General features: G+C 40.1%; 1 protein-coding gene across 1 annotated transcript in view; it reads left to right on the top strand.

The window, feature by feature from the left end:
• The window catches only part of lamc3 (laminin, gamma 3), a 334,434-nt gene extending 312,019 nt beyond the window's left edge, over positions 1-22,415 (top strand). The window contains 9 exon segments of the mRNA XM_034192005.1: positions 6,529-6,605; positions 6,891-7,025; positions 12,393-12,597; positions 13,064-13,210; positions 13,335-13,437; positions 15,239-15,441; positions 18,080-18,220; positions 18,296-18,395; positions 21,529-22,415. Of these exon segments, the coding sequence (XP_034047896.1) occupies positions 6,529-6,605; positions 6,891-7,025; positions 12,393-12,597; positions 13,064-13,210; positions 13,335-13,437; positions 15,239-15,441; positions 18,080-18,220; positions 18,296-18,395; positions 21,529-21,791 (1,374 nt within the window). The 3' untranslated portion in view covers positions 21,792-22,415.
• The last annotated feature ends 2,836 nt before the right edge of the window (positions 22,416-25,251 follow it).

A 25,251-nucleotide genomic window follows, 5' to 3' on the forward strand; every position in this document is an offset into this window, starting at 1 on the left:
TACCACGGAGTCAGGCACTTCTGATTTAAGGCTCTCGTTTTCAGAGGAGCTACAGTATCCAAAGTTGTCTTCAATGAGGATGTAAAACTATTGACGAGATACTCTATCTCACTCACAGAGTTTAGGTAGCTACTCTGCACTGTGTTGGTATATGGCATTAGTGAACATAAAGAAGGAATCATATCCTTAAACCTAGTTACAGCGCTTTCTGAAAGACTTCTAGTGTAATGAAACTTGTTCCCCACTGCTGGGTAGTCCATCAGAGTAAATGTCAATGTTACTAAGAAATGATCAGACAGAAGGGAGTTTTCAGGGAATACTGTTAAGTCTTCAATTTCCATACCATAAGTCAGAACAAGATCTAAGATATGATTAAAGTGGTGGGTGGACTCATTTACATTTTGAGCAAAGCCAGTTGAGTCTAATAATAGATTAAATGCAGTGTTGAGGCTGTCATTCTCAGCATCTGTGTGGATGTTAAAATCGCCCACTATAATTATCTTATCTGAGCTAAGCACTAAGTCAGACAAAAGGTCTGAAAATTCACAGAGAAACTCACAGTAACAACCAGGTGGACGATAGATAATAACAAATAAAACTGGTTTTTGGGACTTCCAATTTGGATGGACAAGACTAAGAGTCAAGCTTTCAAATTAATTAAAGCTCTGTCTGGGTTTTTGATTAATTAATAAGCTGGAGTGGAAGATTGCTGCTAATCCTCCGCCTCGGCCCGTGCTACGAGCATTCTGGCAGTTAGTGTGACTCGGGGGTGTTGACTCATTTAAACTAACATATTCATCCTGCTGTAACCAGGTTTCTGTAAGGCAGAATAAATCAATATGTTAATCAATTATTATATCATTTACTAACAGGGACTTAGAAGAGAGAGACCTAATGTTTAATAGACCACATTTAACTGTTTTAGTCTGTGGTGCAGTTGAAGGTGCTATATTATTTTTTCTTTTTGAATTTTTATGCTTAAATAGATTTTTGCTGGTTATTGGTGGTCTGGGAGCAGGCACCGTCTCTACGGGGATGGGGTAATGAGGGGATGGCAGGGGGAGAGAAGCTGCAGAGAGGTGTGTAAGACTACAACTCTGCTTTATTTATAAATAAAGCAGAGTTATAAATATATATATTTATAACTCTACTCCGAATTTATTGACAACTCTGTCAGTACTGTCATACAGCTTCAGAACAGCATATAAAATGCCTAGTCTGTCCAGGACTTCAGTATCCTAGCTGTGTCTGGGACCCTTATTACAAAGGCCTCCAAGGCAAGTTAGAAAAGCAGCAGGATTTGTTACAGCAAATTACAATTATGAAACAGGCAGTATGACCAAAACATTTTATAAATTAGGACGGAAGCCCTTAAAGATAGGAGAGAAGCTAGATTAATCCGCTTCTTCAAAGGTCAAAATTTTGGGGCAAACCTTCCAGTCAGAGAACTACATAATTCCCTTTTGGAAGAACTGCCTGCTACAAATAAAGTTTTATACCACTACTGGGGACTACTGGGGATTGCAATCCAATCAGCAGAGGTTATTCAAAAGCAAATGCAGTGGAGAATTCTGCCACTTGGATCAAGATCAAGAACAGGAAAGTTATGAAATGCTATTTACGCTATGTTAACAGCAGCTGGCTTCTTTATACCAGAGGTCTTCAACTCATTACTGAAAGGTCAGAGGGGGTGCAGGTTTTCTGTGGAACCACCCACTCCAGCAGGTGATTTCACTGATGAACATCAGGTTGAGCAGATGGAATCAGTTATCATCAGTGAAATCACCTGCTGGAGTGGGTGGTTGCAGAGAAAACCTGCACCCTTTCGGCCCTGTTTTGGAATGGGTTTGAAGACCTTTGTTCCTATGCTGCTGTATGTTTTGTTGCCCTAGTGGTGAACAATAGGCACGAGAAACAGCCGCTGTTACGGGAGTATGCTTGACTGTAACTTATCGGACTCAACCGCTAGGCCTAGTTTTTTCTTCCAATGTGGATATCATCCTAAATTCGTCCCAACATGAGACGTTGAACGTGAGGGTGACCTGTCTGTTGCCTGAATGAGTGGGGTGTCACGGTCTGTTGGTGGGGAAGTGTTGCACCTGGCTGACTCACCACCTGTTCCTCTTGTTCTCCACCACGACCAGCTGTTCCCCTCAACAGTTACTTCGGTCAGCCGGCTCTTGAGGTATATGGTTCAGACATTTTTAAAAGTTGGAAAACACAATGCAAAACAATCTGTTGTTGTGTGCATAAAACTCAGTCTCCTCCTTCACCGTGGTGCCGAAGCATGCTTAGCGGGGTCATGTTCTGCCATCCCTCCACAACAAAATCACACACACACTCTTTACACAAGTGTGACTGATACAGGTTGGTGACTCAGCCCCCACCACCGCAGGCCCCCCTGTCCTGCCACCAGGTGTTTCATCTGCACTGACCCTGCCTAAACCCGGTCTACTGCTATGCATCAGTACCCCAAAGTAATTGCGTTAGCCACGCTCATAACAGATGCCATTGTGCTGAACACACATAAAAACCCTGCAGAAGGTCCCTAGTTTTTCATGAAATGTGTATTTGGAGGTAAGCAATGCTCCAAAATGAATGTCGGCATTCAATAAATCATTGCATCCAATTGCATCGTCAGATCAAATCACACATAATCAAATGGTTCCATAATGAAAAGTACTGTTCCTAAATTGTATCGTAACCCATGTATCAAGATACGTATTGTGTCATTTTATGAGAGATGCACACCCCTAACTGGAAAGAGCAAAAGCTTGCATCCCAGCGTTATGCTAAAATGGAATTCTTAGATGTGATGGTGCTTTTTGCCACTCCGAGCACACCTCCTCTGGATTCAAAAAGATCCCCCAAAGCACAACAATATTTTGTACCCCCCCCCCCCCAACTTCCTCCTGCTTACAAACAAGAATCCAACACTAAAATTAACAACTTTTTCTTCCTGCACCTGAGGCATTCCACTCACTCTTGACTCTACTCGCAGCAGCTGGAATCTATTATGGATCACAGTGCCCATGTTATTTAGATCCACAGAGATGAGAATCTTGTTTTCTCTATATATTGCTCTCTGTTACCTAGTGTGTGTGTGTGTGTGGTGTGTGTGTGTGTGTGGTGTGTGTGTGTGTGTGTGTGTGTGTGTGTGTGTGTGTGTGTGTGCACGTGCATGTATGTGCATATGCCTCTGGTGTCCTATCACTGGGTTACCCCGGAGCAGCAGCAACATAATTCCACATTAATAAGCAAAGCGGTGGCCCAAATGAAGGGAAAATGCGAGCGTGTCAATTGTTGTGTTTTTTCCAATTTTATTAACATTTCCCTCAATTAAATGTCATCCGGTGAGGCGTTCTGCGCTCAGTCATGTTTACCTCGTCTATCAGGACAAAACCTAAAGGCACGCACTGGAAGAAATTTGTCTACTTCAGGAGAGCCACTTCATTTATTTCTGATGTTTAGCCTTTTTAAGATAGTGTGCAGTATAGAAAATGACAGAATGTAGTAGGGATATGTAACAAAGGCTGCACCAGCAGAAAATCCACGTGGAACTTTGCAGTATGCACTCCGATATGAAACACCAAAGGCAACGGATCCTCCAGGACATTTATTTTCAGGAGATGATGTGTCCGTTTGCCACTGCTATAAATCTTTTAGGAAAGTCGCCTGTAATCCAGTTAATACTGAATTGCTATGTAAATTGATTATATTTACGTAACCCCTAAAAGAATCATATTTTATGTCTTATGTCAAGGTCTTCTTGGGTCTGAAAAAGATATTAAAAATAACAACAAAACAAAAAAACATACTCAAAGAGTCTAACACCCGGTCTTACTTTTTTGTCAAATGCAAATTGATTCTTTCTGAATTTGTGATAATTGATGTGTGGCCTTATCATTTGATCACTTCTAATCAAAGCCAAACCACATTATCCTTAACTAACACACAACCTTTATTTGCTTAAAAACAAGGTCACTCAAGGTCAAAAGACCACATGATCAACAGAAAGGTGATATAGGATATATATATATATACAGTGGGGTAAAAAGTATTAGTCAGTCCCTGATTGTGCAAGTTCTCCTACTAGAAAGATGACGAGGTCTGTAATTTTCAACATAGATACACTTCAACTATGAGAGACAAAATAAGAAAAAAAATCCAGGAAATCACATTGTAGGATTTTTAAAGAATTTATGTGTAAATTATCGTGGAAAATAAGTATTTGGTCAATAACAAAAGTTCAGCTCAGTACTTTGTAAAATAATCTTTGTTGGCAATGAAAGAGGTCAAACACTTCCTCTAAGTCTTCACACACTGTAGCTGGTATTTTGGCCCATTCCTCCATGCAGATCTCCTCTACAGCAGTGACGTTTTGGGGCTGTCGCTGGGCAACCAGGGACTTCAACTCCCTCAACAAATTTTCTATGGGGTTGAGGTCTGGAGACTGGCTTGGCCACTCCAGGACCTTGACATGCTTTTTATGGATTCATATATATATGAATCCATAAAAAGCATGTCAAGGATCCACCTTGGAGTTGCTGTGGCGACCCCAAGTGCAAACAAGTGAGCAGCCGAAGGGACTTACTTTATATATATATATATATATATATATATATATATATATATATGAATTCATATATGTGTTTACCCGGTGGGTGTTGGACTCCGCCAGGGCTGCCCTGTGTCATCAATGTTCGTGATGTTTATGGACGGGATTTCAAGGCACAGTCAGGAACTGGAGGGTGTCCATTTCTCTGACCGCAGAGTTGCATCTCTGCATTTTTCAAATGATGTGGTTCTGTTGGCTGCATCAGGCAGTGACCTCCAGTGCGCACTGAGCAGGTTTGAGGCAGAGTGTGACACATCTCGGATCATGAGACCATAGTCCTCTGTCAGAAAACAGTGGATTATTGCCCCAAGTGAATGAGTTTAAGTATCTCAGGGTCTTGTTCACAAGTGGGGGAAAGTTGGAGCTTGCTCAATACATGAATTGGGACGGCATCTGATATTTTACGGATGCTGTCATGACTGTCATGATAAAGAAGGAGCTGAGCCAGAAGGCAAAACTCTTAATTTACCATTCGATTTCGAGTTCTATCATCACGTATGGTCATGAGCTTTGGGTAATGACTGAAAGAATAAGATCGCGGATACAAGCAGCAGAAATGAGATTCCTCCATTGGGTATCTGGGCTTACAGTCTTGGACAGGGTGAGAAGCTTGACTATTTGGGAGAGACTCAGAGTACAGTCGCTGCTTCTTCACATTAAAAGGAGTCAGCTGAGGTTGTTTGGGCATCTGGTGAGGATGCCCCTTTGGGAGGTTTTCCAGGTATGTCCAACTGGGCGTAAGCCCTGGAGAAAAGCCAGGACATGCTAGAGGGATTGAATTTCCCAATTGGCTTACAGGACTTGGCGAGGATAGGGAAATGCAGGGTGAACTGCTTGATCTGTTGCCACCGCCACCCACACCCAGATAAGTGGCAGAAAAAGAATGAATGTGTTTAAAAGTAATCATATCTTTTAACAAACACTCGAAAGACGTAACTATTGTCAATGAGTTGATCTTCAAAATCAACCAAAAATCCAAGGTCATGTAACCATTAGATTAGATCAGATAGACCTTTATTGATCCCTTGGGAAGACACCCTCGGGAGGGAAATTGAGGTTCCAGCAGCACTGTATAGCAGCACACAGGGTAAGAAGCACACAGCATCTCAAAAAGTGAAAATTAAAAAAAAAAAACTATTTGCAATATAAATAGAATCTAATCCAGTTGCATTTTTCTGCAATCTGATTGGTAATAATGTGAGATTTCAGACCGTTACAATATCGGGGTAACGGTGGCAAAATATTAGACCATTTCACATTTGATATTACTCCGTGTCCTGGCCATTGTTGGAGCGACGCTGAAGACGTTGTTGCTACGGTAAGCCTCACTGACCATATTACCTACAGAAAAATCAACTGTGCAAATGATGGAATTGGATTAGAATGGGAATAACCCCTTGTGTCTGATATTTGTGGACGTTCATGCTGGTTTTATGATCGCAAATTGAGTTTTGCCGGTGACAGCATTAACATCCGCAAATCATCAGACACAACAGGGTTATTCCATAAAGACCAGACATACTGATCATTAACATCACTTTACTGAGGTGTTGCTAGGCCGGTATCGTAGATTTACGTCGACGCTACCTGGCTATACCTGCCCAAAGTACGTAAACAAATAACGTCATATCATGCAGCCCAAGAACAAGCTGCTATAAGGCTTCATATTAGTGCTTGTAAGTAAGAAAATTGATGCAGCTGTTCAGTTTTTCTTGCAACATTTACACAAATGAGCAAACGATGCGGCTCTTTACAGGAAAACCTACAAACTAAATAACGAAACTAACAAATTGGCTGTTGTGTGAAAAAACTCATACTCATTAGGAGAAGATTTAGAGCACATAATTCAATTAAACATGTCAAAACAGTTTAAAGTCTGGCGAGCACCTTGACTTTTCTGTGTTTTCTAGGTCATTCCATTTGAGGCGGTGCCAGGGCCGAACAAATGGAATATTCTGGTGAATGAGTCACAGGTGCTCGTGAAAAGGTAAGACCGGACAATGGACCGGGAATAACCCACTCTTCTACCTCGAGGTCTCCCACTGCTTGCTTTCTCCTTTTATCCTGGTTAGGTCAGATTGAATCAGTGCCCTCAGCGGAACAGCGGCTGCAGCACTACATGTTAGTTACAGAAATATCTCAACACACCAGCCAGCGAGGGGAAGTCACTGATGCTGAAATCCATCCCCTGTCTCGCTTGTACACTCGTAATGGTCCGTTATTTCGTGTTACTCACTTTTTTCTCCCCTATCTTACTTTGCCCACCCTCCAGCCACAGAGAAACGGCAGACCACATTGAGGCCGTAGCTAGCAGGGCAATGAACATCTCAAAGCAGACCTTCACCTTCCTGATGGATCTACTGCAAGACAACTCCACAGAGGAGTACATCAAGAACCTAACTGAGCGGTGAGCATAAAATGGACCCAAACGTACACCCACACAGGGGAAAAAAAAAGAAAAAAACACCTCACCGTTCACATAAAGCATCCTTTATTGCTAACTCCCAATATGCTGCCTGACTATCTGGATCACTGTGCTTTTTTTCCCCATGTATATTTCCAACAAAGTCCACCTATCCCTGTATTAAAGCTCAAATCCATCTCCTTCACAGTAACATTTCAAAGCTCATTGGAGTTTAGGAGTAAGACATTTAGCCACAAGGGGACAGCTTCTCTCCACCGTAAGCCTATTGCTTTCTTGGATTTGCCGCACGCTTGCTACATCTCCTAGCGTGTGATTGCACTGAGGATTATCCCGAACGCTAGACAGAATGATGCAAAAAGCCCTCCGGTGGCCATGATGAGAGCAAGAAGCGAGGAACTCAAAATTGATTACCCCCTTCTAACAGTCGTCAGCTCGGTTCAGGAGAGTTGTGCTAATCCTCCAAGCACTGTTGTGCACCAGCTTTTTTTGTGTGTACGTGTGTGTGTGTGGGGGGGGGGGGTGCATTATAGGGTGTGAAGTGAGTGTTCTATGCACAGATGGTAGCATCAAACTGTATTCTTTACACATATTTCCCCCATGAACCAGTAGTTGACCAGATGCATTTTAGAGGCAGGGCAACTATCCAATGACAATAGTGATCAAACAGTTGGCAACAATAAGGGTGAAACAAACTCTGACTAATGTGCTAAAAAAATGCTTGGTTACTCGGAACAATTTGGTCAAATTGTTACAAAAAATATAGTGCAATGCTAAAATACCCTCGACCCTATGAGCACTGTGTTCTTTATCATTTGCAGTTGTAGTTGTTTAAATAATTATTTGTAAGTAAGACCCTTTGGCTGCTCCCTTGTTTTGCACTTGGGGTCGCTACAAGGGCTCGCCCCAGCAAATTCAAGGTGGATCTGCATGTTGAATTGGCACAAGTTTTACGATGGATGCCCTTCCTCCAACTCCACATTACATGGAGAAATGTGGCAGGGGGTGGGATTTGAACTGGGAACCTTTCGCACTGAAACCAGGTGCATTAACCACTTGGCCACCAGTCAGATCATCATTGGTTCATGTTGTGCAAATCAAGGAATATTTTTAGATCACCCTCTGTACATTTGCAATTATTAATGAGACAATTATAACTCCATTCGCTGTTTCAGAGTTGTGAATCTTGTCCCGCATCGCGGTCGGTAACTCACGCGAGAGGTCGGTTCCAGCAGAGTTCCGATTTAGAGGACAATGTAAACACACCTCATGAAGTATGGACAATATGGGGCAAAGTAGAAGTTCATTAGAGGTGCTACACCTTCTCTAGATAACCCTCTCAGCTTGGGAAAACGTGTCATCATTAATCGCTCATAAACTTGCTGAATCGGCGTCATCCGTATTCTCGCTAGCCAGTTTTTACATGGCTTTGAAATGACAGAACTCTGCTGGCGCCGCAGCCCATTCTGGGAAGCGCGGGACTATTATGGAAAAAGTTAAAGTACCGAATAGGAAGTTAGCTTTGAGTGAGCGAAATTTAGCGTGCAAGCTAATGTCTGCAAAATGTCTTGTAACTGACTCCAGAGGTGTTATCAGGTTACAAAAACAGCATTTTCAGTTCTAGAATTGTTTATTTCTCACTGGCTTTTACATAATATACCAGAAACAAAGCTGTTGGCAAGAAGCTACACCAGGAAGTGACGTCATCATGCTAACCTCAGCGAAATGTCTTATAAATAAGATCAGAGGTGTCATTAAGTTCCAAAAACAGTGTTTTCAGTTTTAGAAGTGTTTATCACTAGCTTTTACATAATACGAGGTCTATTAGAAAAGTATCCGACCTTATTATTTTTTTCAAAAATCATATGGATTTGAATCACGTGTGATTGCGTCAGACAAGCTTGAACCCTCGTGCGCATGCGTGAGTTTTTCCACGCCTGTCGGTTGCATCATTCGCCTGTGAGCAGGCTTTGAGTGAGGAGTGGTCCAGCCCCCTCAGCGGATTTTCATTGTCAGGAAATGGTGGAATGATTTGGGCTTTTTTTCCATCAGAATTTTTTCAGAAACTGTTATAGACTGGCAGCTGGAAACCATTAGAAACATTTATCTGGCTTTCGATGAAAATGTTACGGGCTTGGTAGAGAATAAGGAGTGTTACTGTCGCTTTAAGGACGGCCCCCAGCGGCTGTGGGGTGCGCCGCGCTCCGAAGCCGCCATCGATAGGCTGAACGACCATTTCATTTCTAAACGGATGGCTGTCTGGATCCGTGACCATCGTGTGCCATTTCTCTGGTTATCACAAGAGCTGGATATTAGCCATTTTCCGGCAGATTTCACTTTTAACAAGAGATTTTGTCATGGAAAGCTGAGCAGAGGCTTTGCGCGTCATGATGGATTCGCTACTGGAGCGAGACAAAACCACCTCCATTTTGGTCTCACAGGACGGCTTTGAGATGGCGTTCAGACAGCTGTCGGTGGTTTTTCCATCGAGTGATTATCCGAGAAATTGTGGATGTGCCTGGACATGCCAGAACATGTCCCATGAGACTTCATCATGGCGTTGCTGTGCGCCATGCGGCACCGCCGCGACGCGCGAAGTCTCCGCTCCTCTTTCCATGACAAAAACTCCTGTAACAGTGGAATGTGCCGTTCATTTCCAAACTGGATGCTGTGTTTTATCCGGGATGTCGTCTGACTAGCACAGGAATTGTGAAAAGACGTGGACATCAGCACTTTTTCGGCACATTGAGACAGACGTGCGGAGGAATTCCGTGCGGAGGAATTCCACGCGTCATGGCGGTGCCACATGGCGCAAAGCAACGCCGTGATGAAGCCTCACGGGATATGTTCTGGCATGTCCAGGCACATCCACAATTTCTCGGATAATCACTTGATGGAAAAACCACAGACAGCTGTCTGAACGCCATCTCAAAGCCGTCCTGTGAGACCAAAATGGAGGTGGTTTTGTCTCGCTCCAGTAGCGAATCCATCTCAGACGCGCGAAGCCTCCGCTCGGCTTTCCATGACAAAATCTCTTGTTAAAAGTGAAATCTGCCGGAAAATGGTTGATGTCCAGCTCTTGTGATAACCAGAGAAAGTGCACACGACGGTCACGGATCCAGACAGCCATCCGTTTAGAAATGAAATGGTCGTTCAGCCTGTCGATGGTGGCTTCGGAGCGCGGCGCGCCCCACAACCGCTGGGGGCCATCCTTAAAGTGACAGTAACACTCCTTATTCTCTACCAAGCCCGTAACATTTTCACCGAAAGCCAAGATAAATTTTTCTAATGGTTTCCAGCTGCCAGTCTCTAACAGTTACTGAAAAATTCTGATGGAAAAAAAGCCCAAATCATTCCGCCATTTCCTGGCAATGAAAATCCGCCAAGGGGGTGGACCACTCCTCACTCAAAGCCTGCTCACAGGCGAATGATGCAACCGACAGGCGTGGAAAAACTCACGCATGCGCACGAGGGTTCAAGCTTGTCTGACGCAATCACACGTGATTCAAATCCATATGGTTTTTGAAAAATATAATAAGGTCGGACACTTTTCTAATAGACCTCGTATATGAGAAACATGTATATAAGCACACAAAATGAAGCGATTTTGAAGAGACCAGTGACTGACATCATGGTGCAGCTCTACGCTGATTGGCTGTCACCTGTGTCACTCAAAAACAAAATGGAACAGGTTTAAACAGAATGTGACTTTTTAACCTCTTAAAATACATCAAGGTTAACCATCTTTGACCAATTGTCCAAGGTCTGTGTCCCAAGAATGTTCCCTGTGAATTTCAAGAGTCTGGCAGTAATAGGACTGGACTGATGCTGAGCACAGACGGACGGACGGACGGACGGACAGACGGACGAAAAGCCTTCGAAATACCCGATGGCCATATTTGATAGCCTCGGGTAAAAATAAGAGAATTGAAGTTAAAGCATTATGAGTGTTCATGACGTGACACATTATCATATAAAATATAATTGCACAGGTTTAAAAGGGTCAAGGGTCAACACTTTATTTTTTTCACAAACTCACATGAAGTGTTCACAGTGAAACACACAAAATATTCTAAATAACCCACATATCATCAGTGTGGAAGCGCTGCGATCACATGTCCAACAAAGGTGGATATTCATCTTATTCTTATTTTAACCATAACCATCAGTTATGGTTAAAATACCACCTGAATGCAGAATGACAAACGCGAGTTCCACATGTGCATGGATATTCGTAGGACTGCGCACAAAATATTGTGCATAACTTTTTGTGCGATATTATACAAACCACTTTGTGAGAATACGATGAGGTAATAAAGGTCACCAGGTGTTTTTAAATATGGATATTATTGGTACCCAAAAATGTCCCATAGACACAAAGGAGGTGCATCTTAACATGGGTCTGATCAGGTCTAGGAGCATGCTGTGGTGCCAAAAAATGTGACACTGCAATAAATCATGATCCAAAAAGGTGAACAATTGGATTTAATTGGTGCTGATTGAGGGCAATTTTGTGTAAAAGCAGGTTAAAGTGGACAATTGGGTACAATGTGGAGAAATTGGGACCTCCCATTTTGTGATCCTTCTGATCCCCCTCCGCAGCATGAAACCCATGAAAAGCATGCTGCACTTTTCATTTATATTTATTATTTATTTATATTTGATGAAACTGAACAATGTCTTTCCTAAAAACTGAGTGTACCAGCAGCAATGGCTTTAAAGGTCACCATGCAGACCAAGGCTTTGGAAATGAAAGAATCTGATCAACAAGCTCATTACAAGCTAAATATCATTTAAACCGCACCAGCTCTTCATAATTTCCATTATAAATGTGATGATGAGATGGTGCTCAGCAACAAGGCCAGAAATGTTAAGGCATATGGTATATTAAATTAACAAAACAAAGTTACTTTTTTAATTCCTGTGGTGCATCAAATTTCAACAATGTTTAATCAGTTTATCCTCATGATATGCCCCTTGAAGATGGATACTGGAAAATTGATAGCATTTACTGTTTTTGAGTTATTGTGTTAATTTGGAGAAAAGAGAATCTGTCCATAAACTTAGTACGTTTTACAGGTGACATGCCTAGATGTTCTTATTTTGAACTTTGACCAGCATTATATGAATCCTTGCTATATTCCAGTGACAGGCCAGCAAAATTGCTCCATTGGACAAGTATATTGGGAGTCATTTGACCCCAGTCAGATATGGTTTGGGTTGAATTTTGATGTACTGGATTTGCCATTGGAAAAAAACATTAGCCTGCTTCAATTAATTTTTTTAAAGCATCTGGACAATCGTGTTGAATTTGCTATATTTGTCTCCATATGGTTTCACTTGACATTTCAGATTGTCACAAATACAGCGGCACAAGCTGAACCTGACAGCCCAGGTGGACAACACGGCAGCTGAACAGCTGGCACTGGAGGAGAAAGCTGCCGGTGTCAGCGCCGCCCTGCGGAACATCACATCATCTTTACACCGGCTGGCTCCGACCGCTGCCAGCCCATCATCAGAGTCTGAGCAAACACATCAAACCAAGCATACAACAGAGGTCAGTGTGGACAGAGTCTGCAGGGCTCAAATGGGATTTGAGATATTATACTGATAAATTTTACAACAATGACTGAATAATTCAGTATAATTAAAGTAAGTGCCATATCCGGGATTTAAGGACCAATTCCAGCTCATTTAGCCAGGTTCATATGGAGTTAGAAGCATCTCTCAAATCGAGGAGAGTGGGCAGTTAACTTCACTTCGAAACTGGCACGAAGGCGAAGCCTGAGTGGGCACAGGAGAGAGGATTCTGGCAGGATTTTTTCTCACGTGGGTACATGCTGTTCTCAGAGGGGGTTGATTAACTACTGCAGCATGCATGAGCAGAAAGTGAAATGGCATTTTTAAAACAAGTCTAATGTGCCCTCTGCAAATGAACAACGACAGTCTTTTGCAATCGCATTAGAGACTTAAAAGGTTGATTATTTTAGCCGAAGAATTAAATCGCCATGCGGTGATCTCAGTGGATTGCAGACTTGACGAACCGCACAGCAGAGCTGGACGTGTACATTCAGAGTAAATCTGACGTTGTCAGCAAGATCAGAGAGAAGGTGGAGCCTGTGATCAAGACCGCCCACAAGAACCTGGACATGGTGGATGACATCAGTCAGGTGATTGTATTTTCTTGTTGGATTTTGATTCCTGTGTCTTTTGTTATCTTCACTTTAAGCTTAAAAACTGCAGCTATCACTAAAAGCCACTGACGTGTTATATTCTGTGTGTGTCTTTCTGAAGCTAAGCCCTGATGCTCAAGCAGCAAAGGTCATGGCGTTGTCATCTGTAGTGACAGTGAAAGAAGTGGAGTCAGAAACTATCAGCTTGCATAGACGGCTTGACCGTAAGTGTCTGTAGTACTGGCGCGAGGGGTTCAGCACCCCTAAAAATATTACACCCACCAATGTAGAAGAAATTGTGACTTTTAATAATCTGGAATGAAAACTGCTTCAGAAATCATTCAATATTTTGAAACATCTGGAAAACCTCAATGAAATCAATTTCTTTAGAAAATATTCAGTATTTTGAAACACATGAAAAAAACCCAAATGAAACCAGTTTCTTTAGAAAAATATTCAGTATTTTGAAACGCTTAAAAAACCCCAAATTAAACAATTGCTTCAGAAAATGATTCAGTCTTTTGAAACACATGAAAAAACCCAAATGAAACAGTTGCTTCACAAAATGATTCAGACTTCTAAATGAAGCATTTTGTTTAACATTTCTCATAATGCTCAAAACAATAAATGAGATGATCGCTTTGGAAAAAGACTCTTTTGGCATGCTCGGAAGACTAAATGAAACATTTGGTTTGGGAAATGTCTCCAATAAATGAAACAACTGCTGCAAAAATAGCGACTGTTTCAAAGCAATTTAAAAAAAAAAGTTTAATGAGCCAACTGAAGATGACTGTGTTCCAAATGCTTGAAGCACTTAAGTTATTCTTTAAGTTATTCTTTTTGAAACTGATTGTGTTTCAAAAAAAAGCTTCAAACACTGTGATTGCAACATCTATTGAACATTGGAGTCTTCTTTGTTCAGAAAATGATTGACTGTTTCAAAATGCTCATAAATGGAAATGAATCAGTTGTTTAAATAATGGTTTTAATGTTTCAAAATGGCCCAAACGCAAAAATGAACTGTTGTTTTTAAGTATGACGTTCTAAAAATTCTCCAAACCATGATATAAATAGCTCCTGAATAATGGAGATTTTCTTGACATATATTCTGGATTGATTGATGGATGGATAGGTAGATAGATAGATAGATAGATAGATAGATAGATAGATAGATAGATAGATAGATAGATAGATAGATAGATAGATAGATAGATAGATAGATAGATAGATAGATAGATAGATAGATAGATAGATAGATAGATAGATAGATAGATAGATAGATAGATAGATAGATAGATAGATAGATAGATAGATAGATAGATAGATAGATAGATAGATAGATAGATAGATAGATAGATAGATAGATAGATAGATAGATAGATAGATAGATAGATAGATAGATAGATAGATAGATAGATAGATAGATCACAAACAGCTAAATCGAATGATTGCTTCAGAGAATTATTCAATGACTTGAAACAATTAAAACAAAGAATGAACCAAATGTTTCAAAGAGTCTGTGTTTCAAAAGGCTTAAAACACTTTAATGGCAGCTTCTCCTGGACAGTGTCCACCCCACCCCAACACACACACACACAAAAATCTTGGCTACACCTCTGGTCTAGTATTGTATACTGTATATTTTCATTGTTTTTTTTGTTGTTGTTGTTGTGGTTAACTAAATTATTTAAGCTGAAATGTCAAAATAAGTCACCACCACTGCAAAATTTTGATCTGCTTGTCACGTCTGGAATGCTGCAATAGTTTGTGTGGACGATGGAGTGAAGTGGGACGCTTTGAAAAGTTTTCGTGTTAACTTCGCAATCGAAATTTTGGCTTTTTATGATACATGAGGAGAACGTCTTAAGATTCTGGGTCTCCAGATTCCTGCAGAAATCGATAAAACAAAGAAGCAGTCAAGAAAGTAATAAATTATTTCCAAAATTCAGCCACATTTGATACAAAAACAGTTTTTTGTCACGTCTTCTGTTTCTGCTGTGTGTTTTCTTTCCATTCACGTCTCAGACATGTTGAGAGAGTGGCCCCGTCTACAGGCGCAAACCAAAGCTGCAGTGAGGAAGAGGAGGCCCCTGGAGGAAAAGGTTCTGGCTGATGTAAGGAAGAAGGTGAAACAGATTGAAAATCTGCTAAAGCCAGCTGTGGAAAACTCCAGTCTCTTTGCCAACTCCAGCAAAGTGGCAAAACACACGGCACACGCTGTTGCAAAGGTATACATTTCTTTTTTAATAAAACAAACTAGTGTTGCATTATTAATAAGTCTGAGCATTACTGCCCATCAGTCATCCTGTCTACATTAATGTGACTGGTTAAAAATAGACATTGCAAAGAGAGCACAGTAAGATCTTCCATGGCAAATATTAGCAATGTATCAAGTAATTTTTTAACTAAAAAAATTTCTACCGTCCTCAGCAATTGCGTCAAAAAATAACACAGCTTTTGGAATAGGACTACATAACATAAATACAATTTTTGCTAGCAATCATGAAAATCCTGTGACTTTAAATTAACCTTGCTGATTTTTTTCTTTCCTCATTTTTATATTTTTTGTTAGTTTTTAATCTGCTTTTTAAAACTTTTTTCTTATAGCACTTTGAGATTCATTCCAAATGTAATTTGTATTACAAATAAGATGGATTATTATTATTATTATTATTATTATTATTGTTGTTGTTGTTGTTGTTGTTGTAGTTGGGCTACCTTGCACATGCATGAAATATCATAATAATCGGACAAGTACAGAAGATGTTATCACGCTAGCAAACTATTTTTGGTCAAACATATATTCCAGTGACCTTGAACTTTGACTCCACAAAATCAGTTGGCTTGGATTGTATCCTTGCCTAAACATATCCTGAAAATCTGAAGGTGATCAGCTTTCTGAATGTGCAGGAAGAGAGGGATAGATGGTCAAATGCATGGCAAATGCAACAATGCCCCTGCAGACTTGGAGGGCTGAGGGCTCAAAACCTATTATATCAATCTACCAGAAGGTAGTGCAACAGCCTAACCAATTAAGGGGTCAGATGCCATTATATGATGCACATTTGTAGTTTTCTTTACCATCACTGCAAAAACTGATATCTAAGAAAGTAAAAGAAAAAGACTTGCTTAAAGAAAATTTTACTTACTTTTTGTCTAAATAGAAAAATAATCTTGTCAAGCAGTTTTTACATAAGAAAAAACATATTTTGGGAAAGTGTATCTCACTTTTTCTTAAGAAGTTTTTCTAGCTAATATCAAGGTGTATTTAACCAGTAACAACGAAAGCCAATGGATTTCAAATCATCCAAGCAAAGGAACAAGATTTCCTTATTTTAAGACAGAAGCTAATCTTAAAATAAGAATTCTGTCTAGTTTTAAGGCACATTTTGATTATTCAGTGCCAAGACATTTTGTTAGTTTTGAGAATTCTAACCAAGTAATTTTTTTCTTACCCTACTGGCAGATTTCTTTGCTTAATACAAGACAACTCAGCTGGATTTTGGATTATTTTGCTTATTTTGAGAGGGACCATTTTTCAGTGATCTTACTAAAACTATACGTGTTAACTGACCTGAAAATATGTGCTTACTCGCCAATATGTTAATCACAACAAGCTAAATGTTAGCAATAGAAGACTTCAGAGGTCTGCTTGAGCTCAAGAAACCAGAACTCAACCTGGCGTGAGGCTCGAGTCTGATCAGATTCAAGTAAGGTGAAACCCGACCTACGTCTGCCCTCATTTAGACCTGTGGTAGTTAACATTGCTATACTGGCATAATAGTGTGCTAACAAAATACCTTTATTCATCATAGAAATTACTAGACTTCAACGAATGTTATGTATTACAGGTTGATAAGTGAGGTTGTCTGTTATACTACCAGACCTCTTGGCGAAACTCGTTTGTACCTGCATTATAGTAAATGTCCACCAGCTCCTTTTTGAAGAACCTTGAGTATAGGCTGCTAGGGAAATTCCATAACAATGACCAACCTGTTGCTTATATTAGTAGATGTATTATTTCAGACTAGGTTGCTATATGGGATACGTGTTGGGACTACCAATATAGACCAGGGTTCTAGTCCAGGTACCAGTCTTGATTGGGCACATAACCCGTGATGGACTACCATCCTGTCCATGGGAAGTCATGGTCTCTTACAGTATCTGGGGATAATCACCAGCCAGACGGGCTTCAAAGCCTATATTGGACTTACTTCAGTTGCTTCAGTGGCATGTATTAATCTTGACACAAAAAATTACAATCTAAATCGGGGTGGACAATAGTGTGCCATGAAGGCTGAAGGTTTTCCCTTGCTATCTATCGATCTCCTCAGCAGGTGACTTGTTGCCCATCTCAATCTAAATCCTTCTGGAGGTACTGTTTCTTAAGTTAAGGTATTAAATGCAGATAGAAAGTAACTGCTACTTGTGATTAATCAAAGAATCAACAGAGTTTCTGATTGTGGTAACTCATTTCTAAGAAGTCCTACACAGGCCTTGAGGACATAAAGAAATCTAACTGCAATTTTTAAATAACTTTATAGTGAAATAAAGTCTACCTTGTAGTGATTTAAAAACACATATTGTTTGATAGAATGCAGTATGTGCAGTCGGGGAAAGGTTTTTAGCAAAACTGGATATAAATGTCCATCTGCAACTGTAGGTTTGTGCTGCACCAGCTTTCCATCACTTCTGAAGCCTATCTGTACTTTTGGTATGTGCTATTGTGAAGATGTGATCTTACTATGCATATGCAATTCATATGCAATGTCATGTTTCCAAGTTCACAGTCAGTTTCGCAGCAGGAAGAAAAATAAAAAAGAATGCAGTTCTAAGTAGATTTTTTCCTTCTCCTTTTGTGTCGAGGAATCCAAAGCGGTTCTGACCCAGGCCAAGCATACTAGAACTGCATCTGCTCACCTCAGTTCCCACATAGACTCCACTTTGCAGAAACTGGCCAAGCAGGAGAAGCGATTTGACACTGTGAACTCCCAGATCACTTCAGAGGTACACGACACATTCTGAACAGTCGACCTACTGGCCTGTACTCTAAAATACTGAAGTGTGTGCGCTTATCTTCAGCCTGTGGTGTCCCTCACGGATGTAAAAGAAGACATAGAAGCAGCCAAGCACCAATTAGAGGCGTATTCTGTTACACTTACTGAGCTAATCAGCAAGATTGGTAAGTAACACTGAACTCTCTCCTATAAGTGATTTTTACTGTGGCTAATTTTTAGTCTTCCATTCCTATAAATCTCATAAATCATCATTATACCTTAAATGTCACAGCGCTAAAAAGCTCTGCACTTTAAAAAGGCTCATTTAACATGGAAATATGATACCAATTTTGGGTTGCATGGGAAAGCATGGGCTCACCAGCCTTTTCTGTGGGTAAATGCAAGAATTAAAGTTCAATGTTAACTGAAATATTTATAGTACTATTTATTCTGCATGTTTTAGTTTGTAGGAGGACTATGTTCACATGCTTTCAAGGATGATATCCAAATTTAGGTCATCACACCGGATGGTCCTCTGTTTCAATAACCAATGTAGCATTCACATTCACTGTTGCTGATCCTTGGTTCTAGGCCTAGGATGGCACCGTGGAATGCACTGAATGTACTTCACCCCAAAAATTCCATTTGTTTGACTAGCATGAGGGCTCTAAGTTAGGGCTGGCCTGCTGGTGCTTCTGGCCCAAATTGCTGAGATGGTTTGGGGAGTTGTCCAGCAAGACTCTATCGTGACGCATATAGTGTGATCACAAAAATTACAGAAGCATTCGTCGAACATCAAGTCACTGACCTGACTATGCAATATAACAGTTACAATATTTAGGTTTAAAAACAAGTCTGATTTCTCACGTTATGATTAGCATGAATCGTGGTCGGTGAGCAAACCCACAAAATATTTATTCATCACTTGTTGCCTCAGTAAAAATCTTGTTGTGTGCTGTATGATTGATAGATTATTGCATTATTTATTCAGATGAAGTAAAGTCATTCTTACCACAGCCCTCAGTCATTTTTGTCACATCCAGATGTGCCATTTCAGTAATTCTTAATCGAATGCAATCATCCATGCCAGTACTCTTGACACCATTTACCTTCTGTAAAATGATCCATAGAAATTACCCCAGTTATATTAATCCCATGTGAACATGTGGAAAAGTAGTTTTCTGCCATTTATGTCAAGCATGGAAGCACATAAAGAGGCATTTGGAAAACATACCGTGCGTCTTTGGGTCTCCTTTTTTGTCAGGTGCACAACAAGCACTGTGTAGTCCACAGTAGCATGCACATAAATCAGTGTGATGGGAAACATTTGTTTTGTGCCTGTATGACAGAGTTCAGACCACCTGCTTTGCTTTGGGTACAAGGAGCATGTGCTGCTACATGGACCTCAAAAAGCAAAATGTAAAAAAAGACAGAAAACCTGAAGCCACATGACAGAAAATTAATGTAAAGAGTAATCCATTCTGTCAGAGGAGAAAGAAGTGTGATGAATTTATTTATTTAGTTAAGAGTGACATCCATCCATCTGGCCTGTTTAATGAGGAGCCACTTCCATCTGTCATGTATATCAAGTTTTCTTATCCCTTGCTGTTTGGTCATAAAAAATATACATTATATTACTCCACCTGCTCATATCAAACTAATCTCATCTGAATTGTGCTCAGCCCTCTTTAAGTGATAACACTCCTTTATTTTGGTGTGTGGGAGAGCCTTCTTTCTCAAAACAGAAGTCACACTGTGTTGATGTAGATGTGCTCATCCCCAAATGTGGAGCACATGTCTGAGCACAAGTCAGCAGAGAATTGGGGAAGGTCATGCTCCTGGGTCTAGTGTAAATGCACCGTTCAGGCCCATTTTTCCAGACCTTGGCCCTTGACCCTGCCCCTGCCTCTGGCCCTGGACCTGGCCTTGACCTTGTCCTTGAGGGTTCAAAGCTTGGGTTAGCTAAAAGTTCTTGAAATTACTTTCATTATATACACTGAAAAAAAATAAACACAACACTTTTGTTTTTGCTCCCATATTTCATGAGCTGAACTCGAAGTTCTAAAACATTTTCTAAACATTTTCTATATTTTCTATATTTTCTTGAGCCAACGCATTCTCTGTTTATGACTTTAAATTTACTGAAATTTAGAGATTTAGTGGATTATATCACCATACAAACTTTGTACAAAGCTAATAACCAGGCCTTGCCACTTTATGTCCAGAGCCTGTTCAAGATCAGGAATCTGAATACAGTTTACGAGGATGTATGGTTTTTAAGAAGCCTCCCGTACGTACTAATGTCAAGGGTTTTTGTGTTTCAGTTAAAGGGGTGAAGATTTGGAACAAATGTCCTGTGGAAATTAGATTATGTAGTTCTTTAGTCTGTTTTAAGAAACATTATAAGAAATTAATAATTTCTGGATATAAAGAAAATCATAATTAAAAAAAAAAAAAAAAGATGTATACATTTGTGGATGTATGTATTTAATTTGCTTATTTGTATATATAGGAGTGTGAGCATAAGTGTAATTATATGTTGGACTTGGACTTTTGGGATGGGGTATGAGGGGTGGGTAATTTATAAGCTTTGCTTCTTCCCACCCCCTTTTCAGGCACACGGTGTTAAATTTGATCTTGTTTTTTTTATTTGTTTGATATGTTGTCTTTATGCTGCTGTGTTGTTGCTGAAATAAATAACCTGTTAATATACACAAAAGACCTATTTTTCTCAAATATTGTTCACAAATCTGTCTAAATCTGTGTTAGTGAGCACTTCTCCTTTGTTGAGATAATCCATTCCACCTCACAGGTGTGGCATATCAAGATGCTGATTAGACATCATGATTATTGCACAGGTGTGCCTTAGGCTGGCTACAATAAAAGGCCACTCTGAAATATGCAATGCATTACATTACAACATGCAATACATTTTTCAGTGTGATAGGATATGTACAAATTCCACACACACAAAATAAGGTAGGAATAGGTACAAATGTTCGTCTACTACTTTTCATACATTTTGCAATGAACAACTATAAAAATGTACATGTTATTTGATTGTTTCTTGTTTGAACCTCTGACTTCATACGATCTATTTAAAATAAAAATTTGTTTATGTATGCCTTGGCTTTGAAATTTCAGGCCTTGGTTTTTGAGGGGTCAAAGCCTTGGCCTTCACCTGGAAGGTTTGGGCCTTGACTACAAGTGCTGATATCCATCACAATGAACACAATCCAGATTCTAGAACACTTTAGAAGCTTTTTCCCCAAAGTTTTTCTTTCTTTCACCCTCTGTCCCCTCTATCTTTTGCACCAGATGGGAATGTGCCACTGGAACGTTTTGACCGTATCTTGAACGAGACAGCTCGTCACCTGAGCATGCTCCGCGGGAGTGTGGAGAGCACGACGCTGAGTGGGAAGATCCAGACTTTGCGTTTGGCTGCTAAGGACCAACAGAGCCAACTGTCCATTATTGAACAGGACATACAGGAGATCAGGGAGGAGAGAGACAGCCTAAAGGACATTGCCTTAAACCTGCCTCAGTCCTGCCCCCAAGCCACTAGAGCAGGAAAACGCTAGATAGCTGGAATTAAGTTGACTGAAGTTCAAGAAAGTTTTTATTAGGAGAGATGCCATTTATTGTTTCTGTCCCTAAACCAAGGTAATGTCCTCAATTTTTTTTTCACTCTTAGCCCAAACAGTGATTTATTTTCCCATCACAGCAGACTAACTTTTCACCATATGCCACACACTACTCCTCAGCTAAAGGGTCTTTATTCTCTTTGATTTTTTTTTTTTTAAATCTCATCTTTCCCTTTTCTTTGCCAACAATATCCAGGCTTTAATTTCACTATGGTAATAACCAGCTGTTCTGAACTGCTGAAGTGCACCATCAAGTTAAAAATAATGCTGATTTTCCATTGTGAGAGCAAAAGGTGAATTTGAGTTCTCCTCCAGACTGACACATTCATTTACACTTCAGTTCATTTTCATCAGCCTACCCAAATTAACAATTAGTCGTCTTGGCCTCAGCGGAGTTAAGGTCAGGCTTCAATAGCACACAACTTGCGTCAGAATTCTTCCACTGCCTATTTCTGTTTTTATTTTTATTCCTCTCTTGGCTGTCTGTAAGTCCCAAATTAAACAAGAGACATCAAACATAAGCCGTGATTCAGCTCAGCGTCTGGTGCCAGGAGATGGAAATTAAATGTAAAAGCAGTCTTCGTGCAGCTAATATTTTATTGACAGGACGTATTCAGTGAGGAGTCCAAATTTTGTAATTCGGAGTCACTGATAATGGACAAGAATTAACCAGATAAGTGGTCTCAACATCTAAGTCCATGAATGTGCATGCTACTCGGAAGCAATGAGCCAGTCAAACCCGTCAACCAAAGTGATTTGTTTGTAAATTTAACTTCCCACATTCACTGGGAAAAGTTGAATATTTCATTACATTGGAGCATTTTAGTTTGAAAATTAGACATAAATTGTACATCATAATTACACTGATGTTATCCTGCTTAGATCTACAGTGTAAAATATAGTATAATTCTAAATTATAGATATCATTAATTTGAGATCAGAATCAAATTTATTGCCAAGTAAGTTCTCACATACAAGGAATTTGATCTGGTGTCACTGGTGCATAAACAACAATAAAATAAAAGGGAAAAAAATCTTCTGTAAGAAGTAATTGGCTCATAAACAACAATAAAAGAAAAGGAAAAGATACTTCTGCAAGAAGTAATAGGTGCATAAACAACAATAAAAGAAAAGGAAAAAATACTTCTGTAAGAAGTAAAATAGTCATGTAAACAAATGAGCAAAACTGTCAAATAAATATAGTGGAATGGGGCTGTGCAGGCATGCGCATGTACAGTACCTTTCAGTCTGTACATTGTGGGAGTGGGGGGGGCAGGGCAAGTGGGGGTCTCTGGCATTATTTATTAGTCTAGCCGTGGATGGAAAGAAGCTGTTTTTGTGTCTTGAGGTCTTAATCCTGATGGAACTCAGCCATCTGTCAGAGGGAAGGGTGACAAAACGTTTGTGTCCTGGGTGAGAGGGATTGGCCACTATCTTCCTTGCTCGCCTCAGGGCCCTGCAGGTGTACAGGTCCTGTAGGGATGGCAGATTGCAGTTGATCACCTTCTCTGCTGCATGGATGATAGGCTGCAGTCTGCACCTGCCCTTAACAGTGGCAGCAGTGTACCAGACAGTGATGGAAGAAGAGATGATGGACTCAGTGATGGCAGTGTAGAAGTTCACCATTATTGTTTTTGGCAGGTTGAACTTCCTCAGTTGCCGCAGAAAGTACATCCTCCATTGTGCTCTCTTGGTGAGAGAGCTGATGCAATAACATATTATTTTATTAGTCACACAATATGAAAATATGAAGAAATCACAAAGCTTACTCTGGGCACTCTGCATGGGCAACCCCATCCTCCCAACTTTCCTGCCAGCAGGGTCATAATAGCACAGAAGAAAATAAACTATTTGTGGAATGTAATATTGCAATATTTCATTTATCTTGACAATGAAGACTTGCCCTCATCCCTCCACCCTCTCCCATAGCAGACAGTGAAGCTTGATGTGGCAAGACTAAAATCCATGTCCATCTTCCGTATTTCGATGATGTAGTCCGACCCTTGGTGGGGTGAAAGGACATTAAAGTTGCTCATTATTTCTTCCCACTCACTCAGTTTACAAGGTTCCTTAATTCCACATTTTATGCTATTAACAATTACTGACTTCACTCTTCAGAAAAAAGTTCCCCTTCATTCACACCAATATCAGTGACCCAAATGGAGACATCTCACATATATGGGTGGGCACATAGCTATATTTGGTATTTTGAGGGAATTATTTATGGTCATTTATTTTTCTTGTAAACAGGCAAAATTCAGCAGGTTCACATACACAGTTTATGCCATTTTCAGGACTTACAAGTTTTTGCTGAATCCTAGTCATATGAGCCGATTGTACTTACAAAGATATGAGAAATTTGACAAATGTTTACTAAAAAGTTATTGCATGAGACCTTCACATCAAAAACCCTTCAAAGAGACAAATTTGAAACGCATATACTGAAATCACTTTAGTATTCAGTCAATGGGATTGTTCCACAATATAACTCTGCAGTGAAATTGCAGGGGGTTACTCACACAGATAATACAGATTTTTAAAATGTGGATTGTGGTATTGAGTTTCATTACACACTGAAAGATTTTCATTCAGATGGTCAAAACCTTGGACCGTGCTTTAATCTTCTGCTTTCTTATTTATCTTACAAAGGAAATTACAGTACCAAGACTGTACATAGTCCTGCACAGTTTCAGCAACTTCATTGCTGTTCATTGCTCGAGCAAAACAGTAACTTCATCTTCTGAACAGAGAATGTTCTTTTTATGACCCCCAAAATGTAATCAGGAGGTTCCCAAAAACATAAATTGACCTCAAGACAGATATTCAAGATAGTGTCCAAAATGGGCACCAAAACACGATGCTCTGTCATGTAAATCCTATTGTTTGTTGCTATGAAGCATTTTAGGGGCATTTTATTGGAAAAACAGATGCTTGATGACTGCTTTGACCACCATTTTTGATGAAACAGTGGTGTCTTTTGTGTCATTAAATGCATTTTAATTGATATCTAAGAGTAAAAAAAAAAAACATTTAGAGAACATTTGACTTAATTTTTGTCTAAACAGAAAAATAATCTTGTCAAGCAGTTTTTACATAAAAATGTCTTAGTTTGGGAAAATGTAACTCACTTTTTCTGCTCTGCACTTTGTCAGTATATATTTCTGTGATCCATAAGTATTCCATGTGTTACACCCCATTTACACCGAGTCCACGACCGCGTTGCGAACGAGAAATGTCCTCACTCTCATTGACTCCCACTGGGATTGCAGCTGGTCACAATGGGGTCTCCATGGTCGGAAAAAAGATCCCTTCTTGTCACCATCCCTCTTCATCGGTCTCCAACAGGTGTGTGTGTATTGAACTGTTTAAAATACTCGCAGTAGTTGTGCAACCAGTT

Source organism: Thalassophryne amazonica, chromosome 17 (assembly GCF_902500255.1).
Source record: "Thalassophryne amazonica chromosome 17, fThaAma1.1, whole genome shotgun sequence".
NCBI lineage: Eukaryota > Metazoa > Chordata > Actinopteri > Batrachoidiformes > Batrachoididae > Thalassophryne > Thalassophryne amazonica.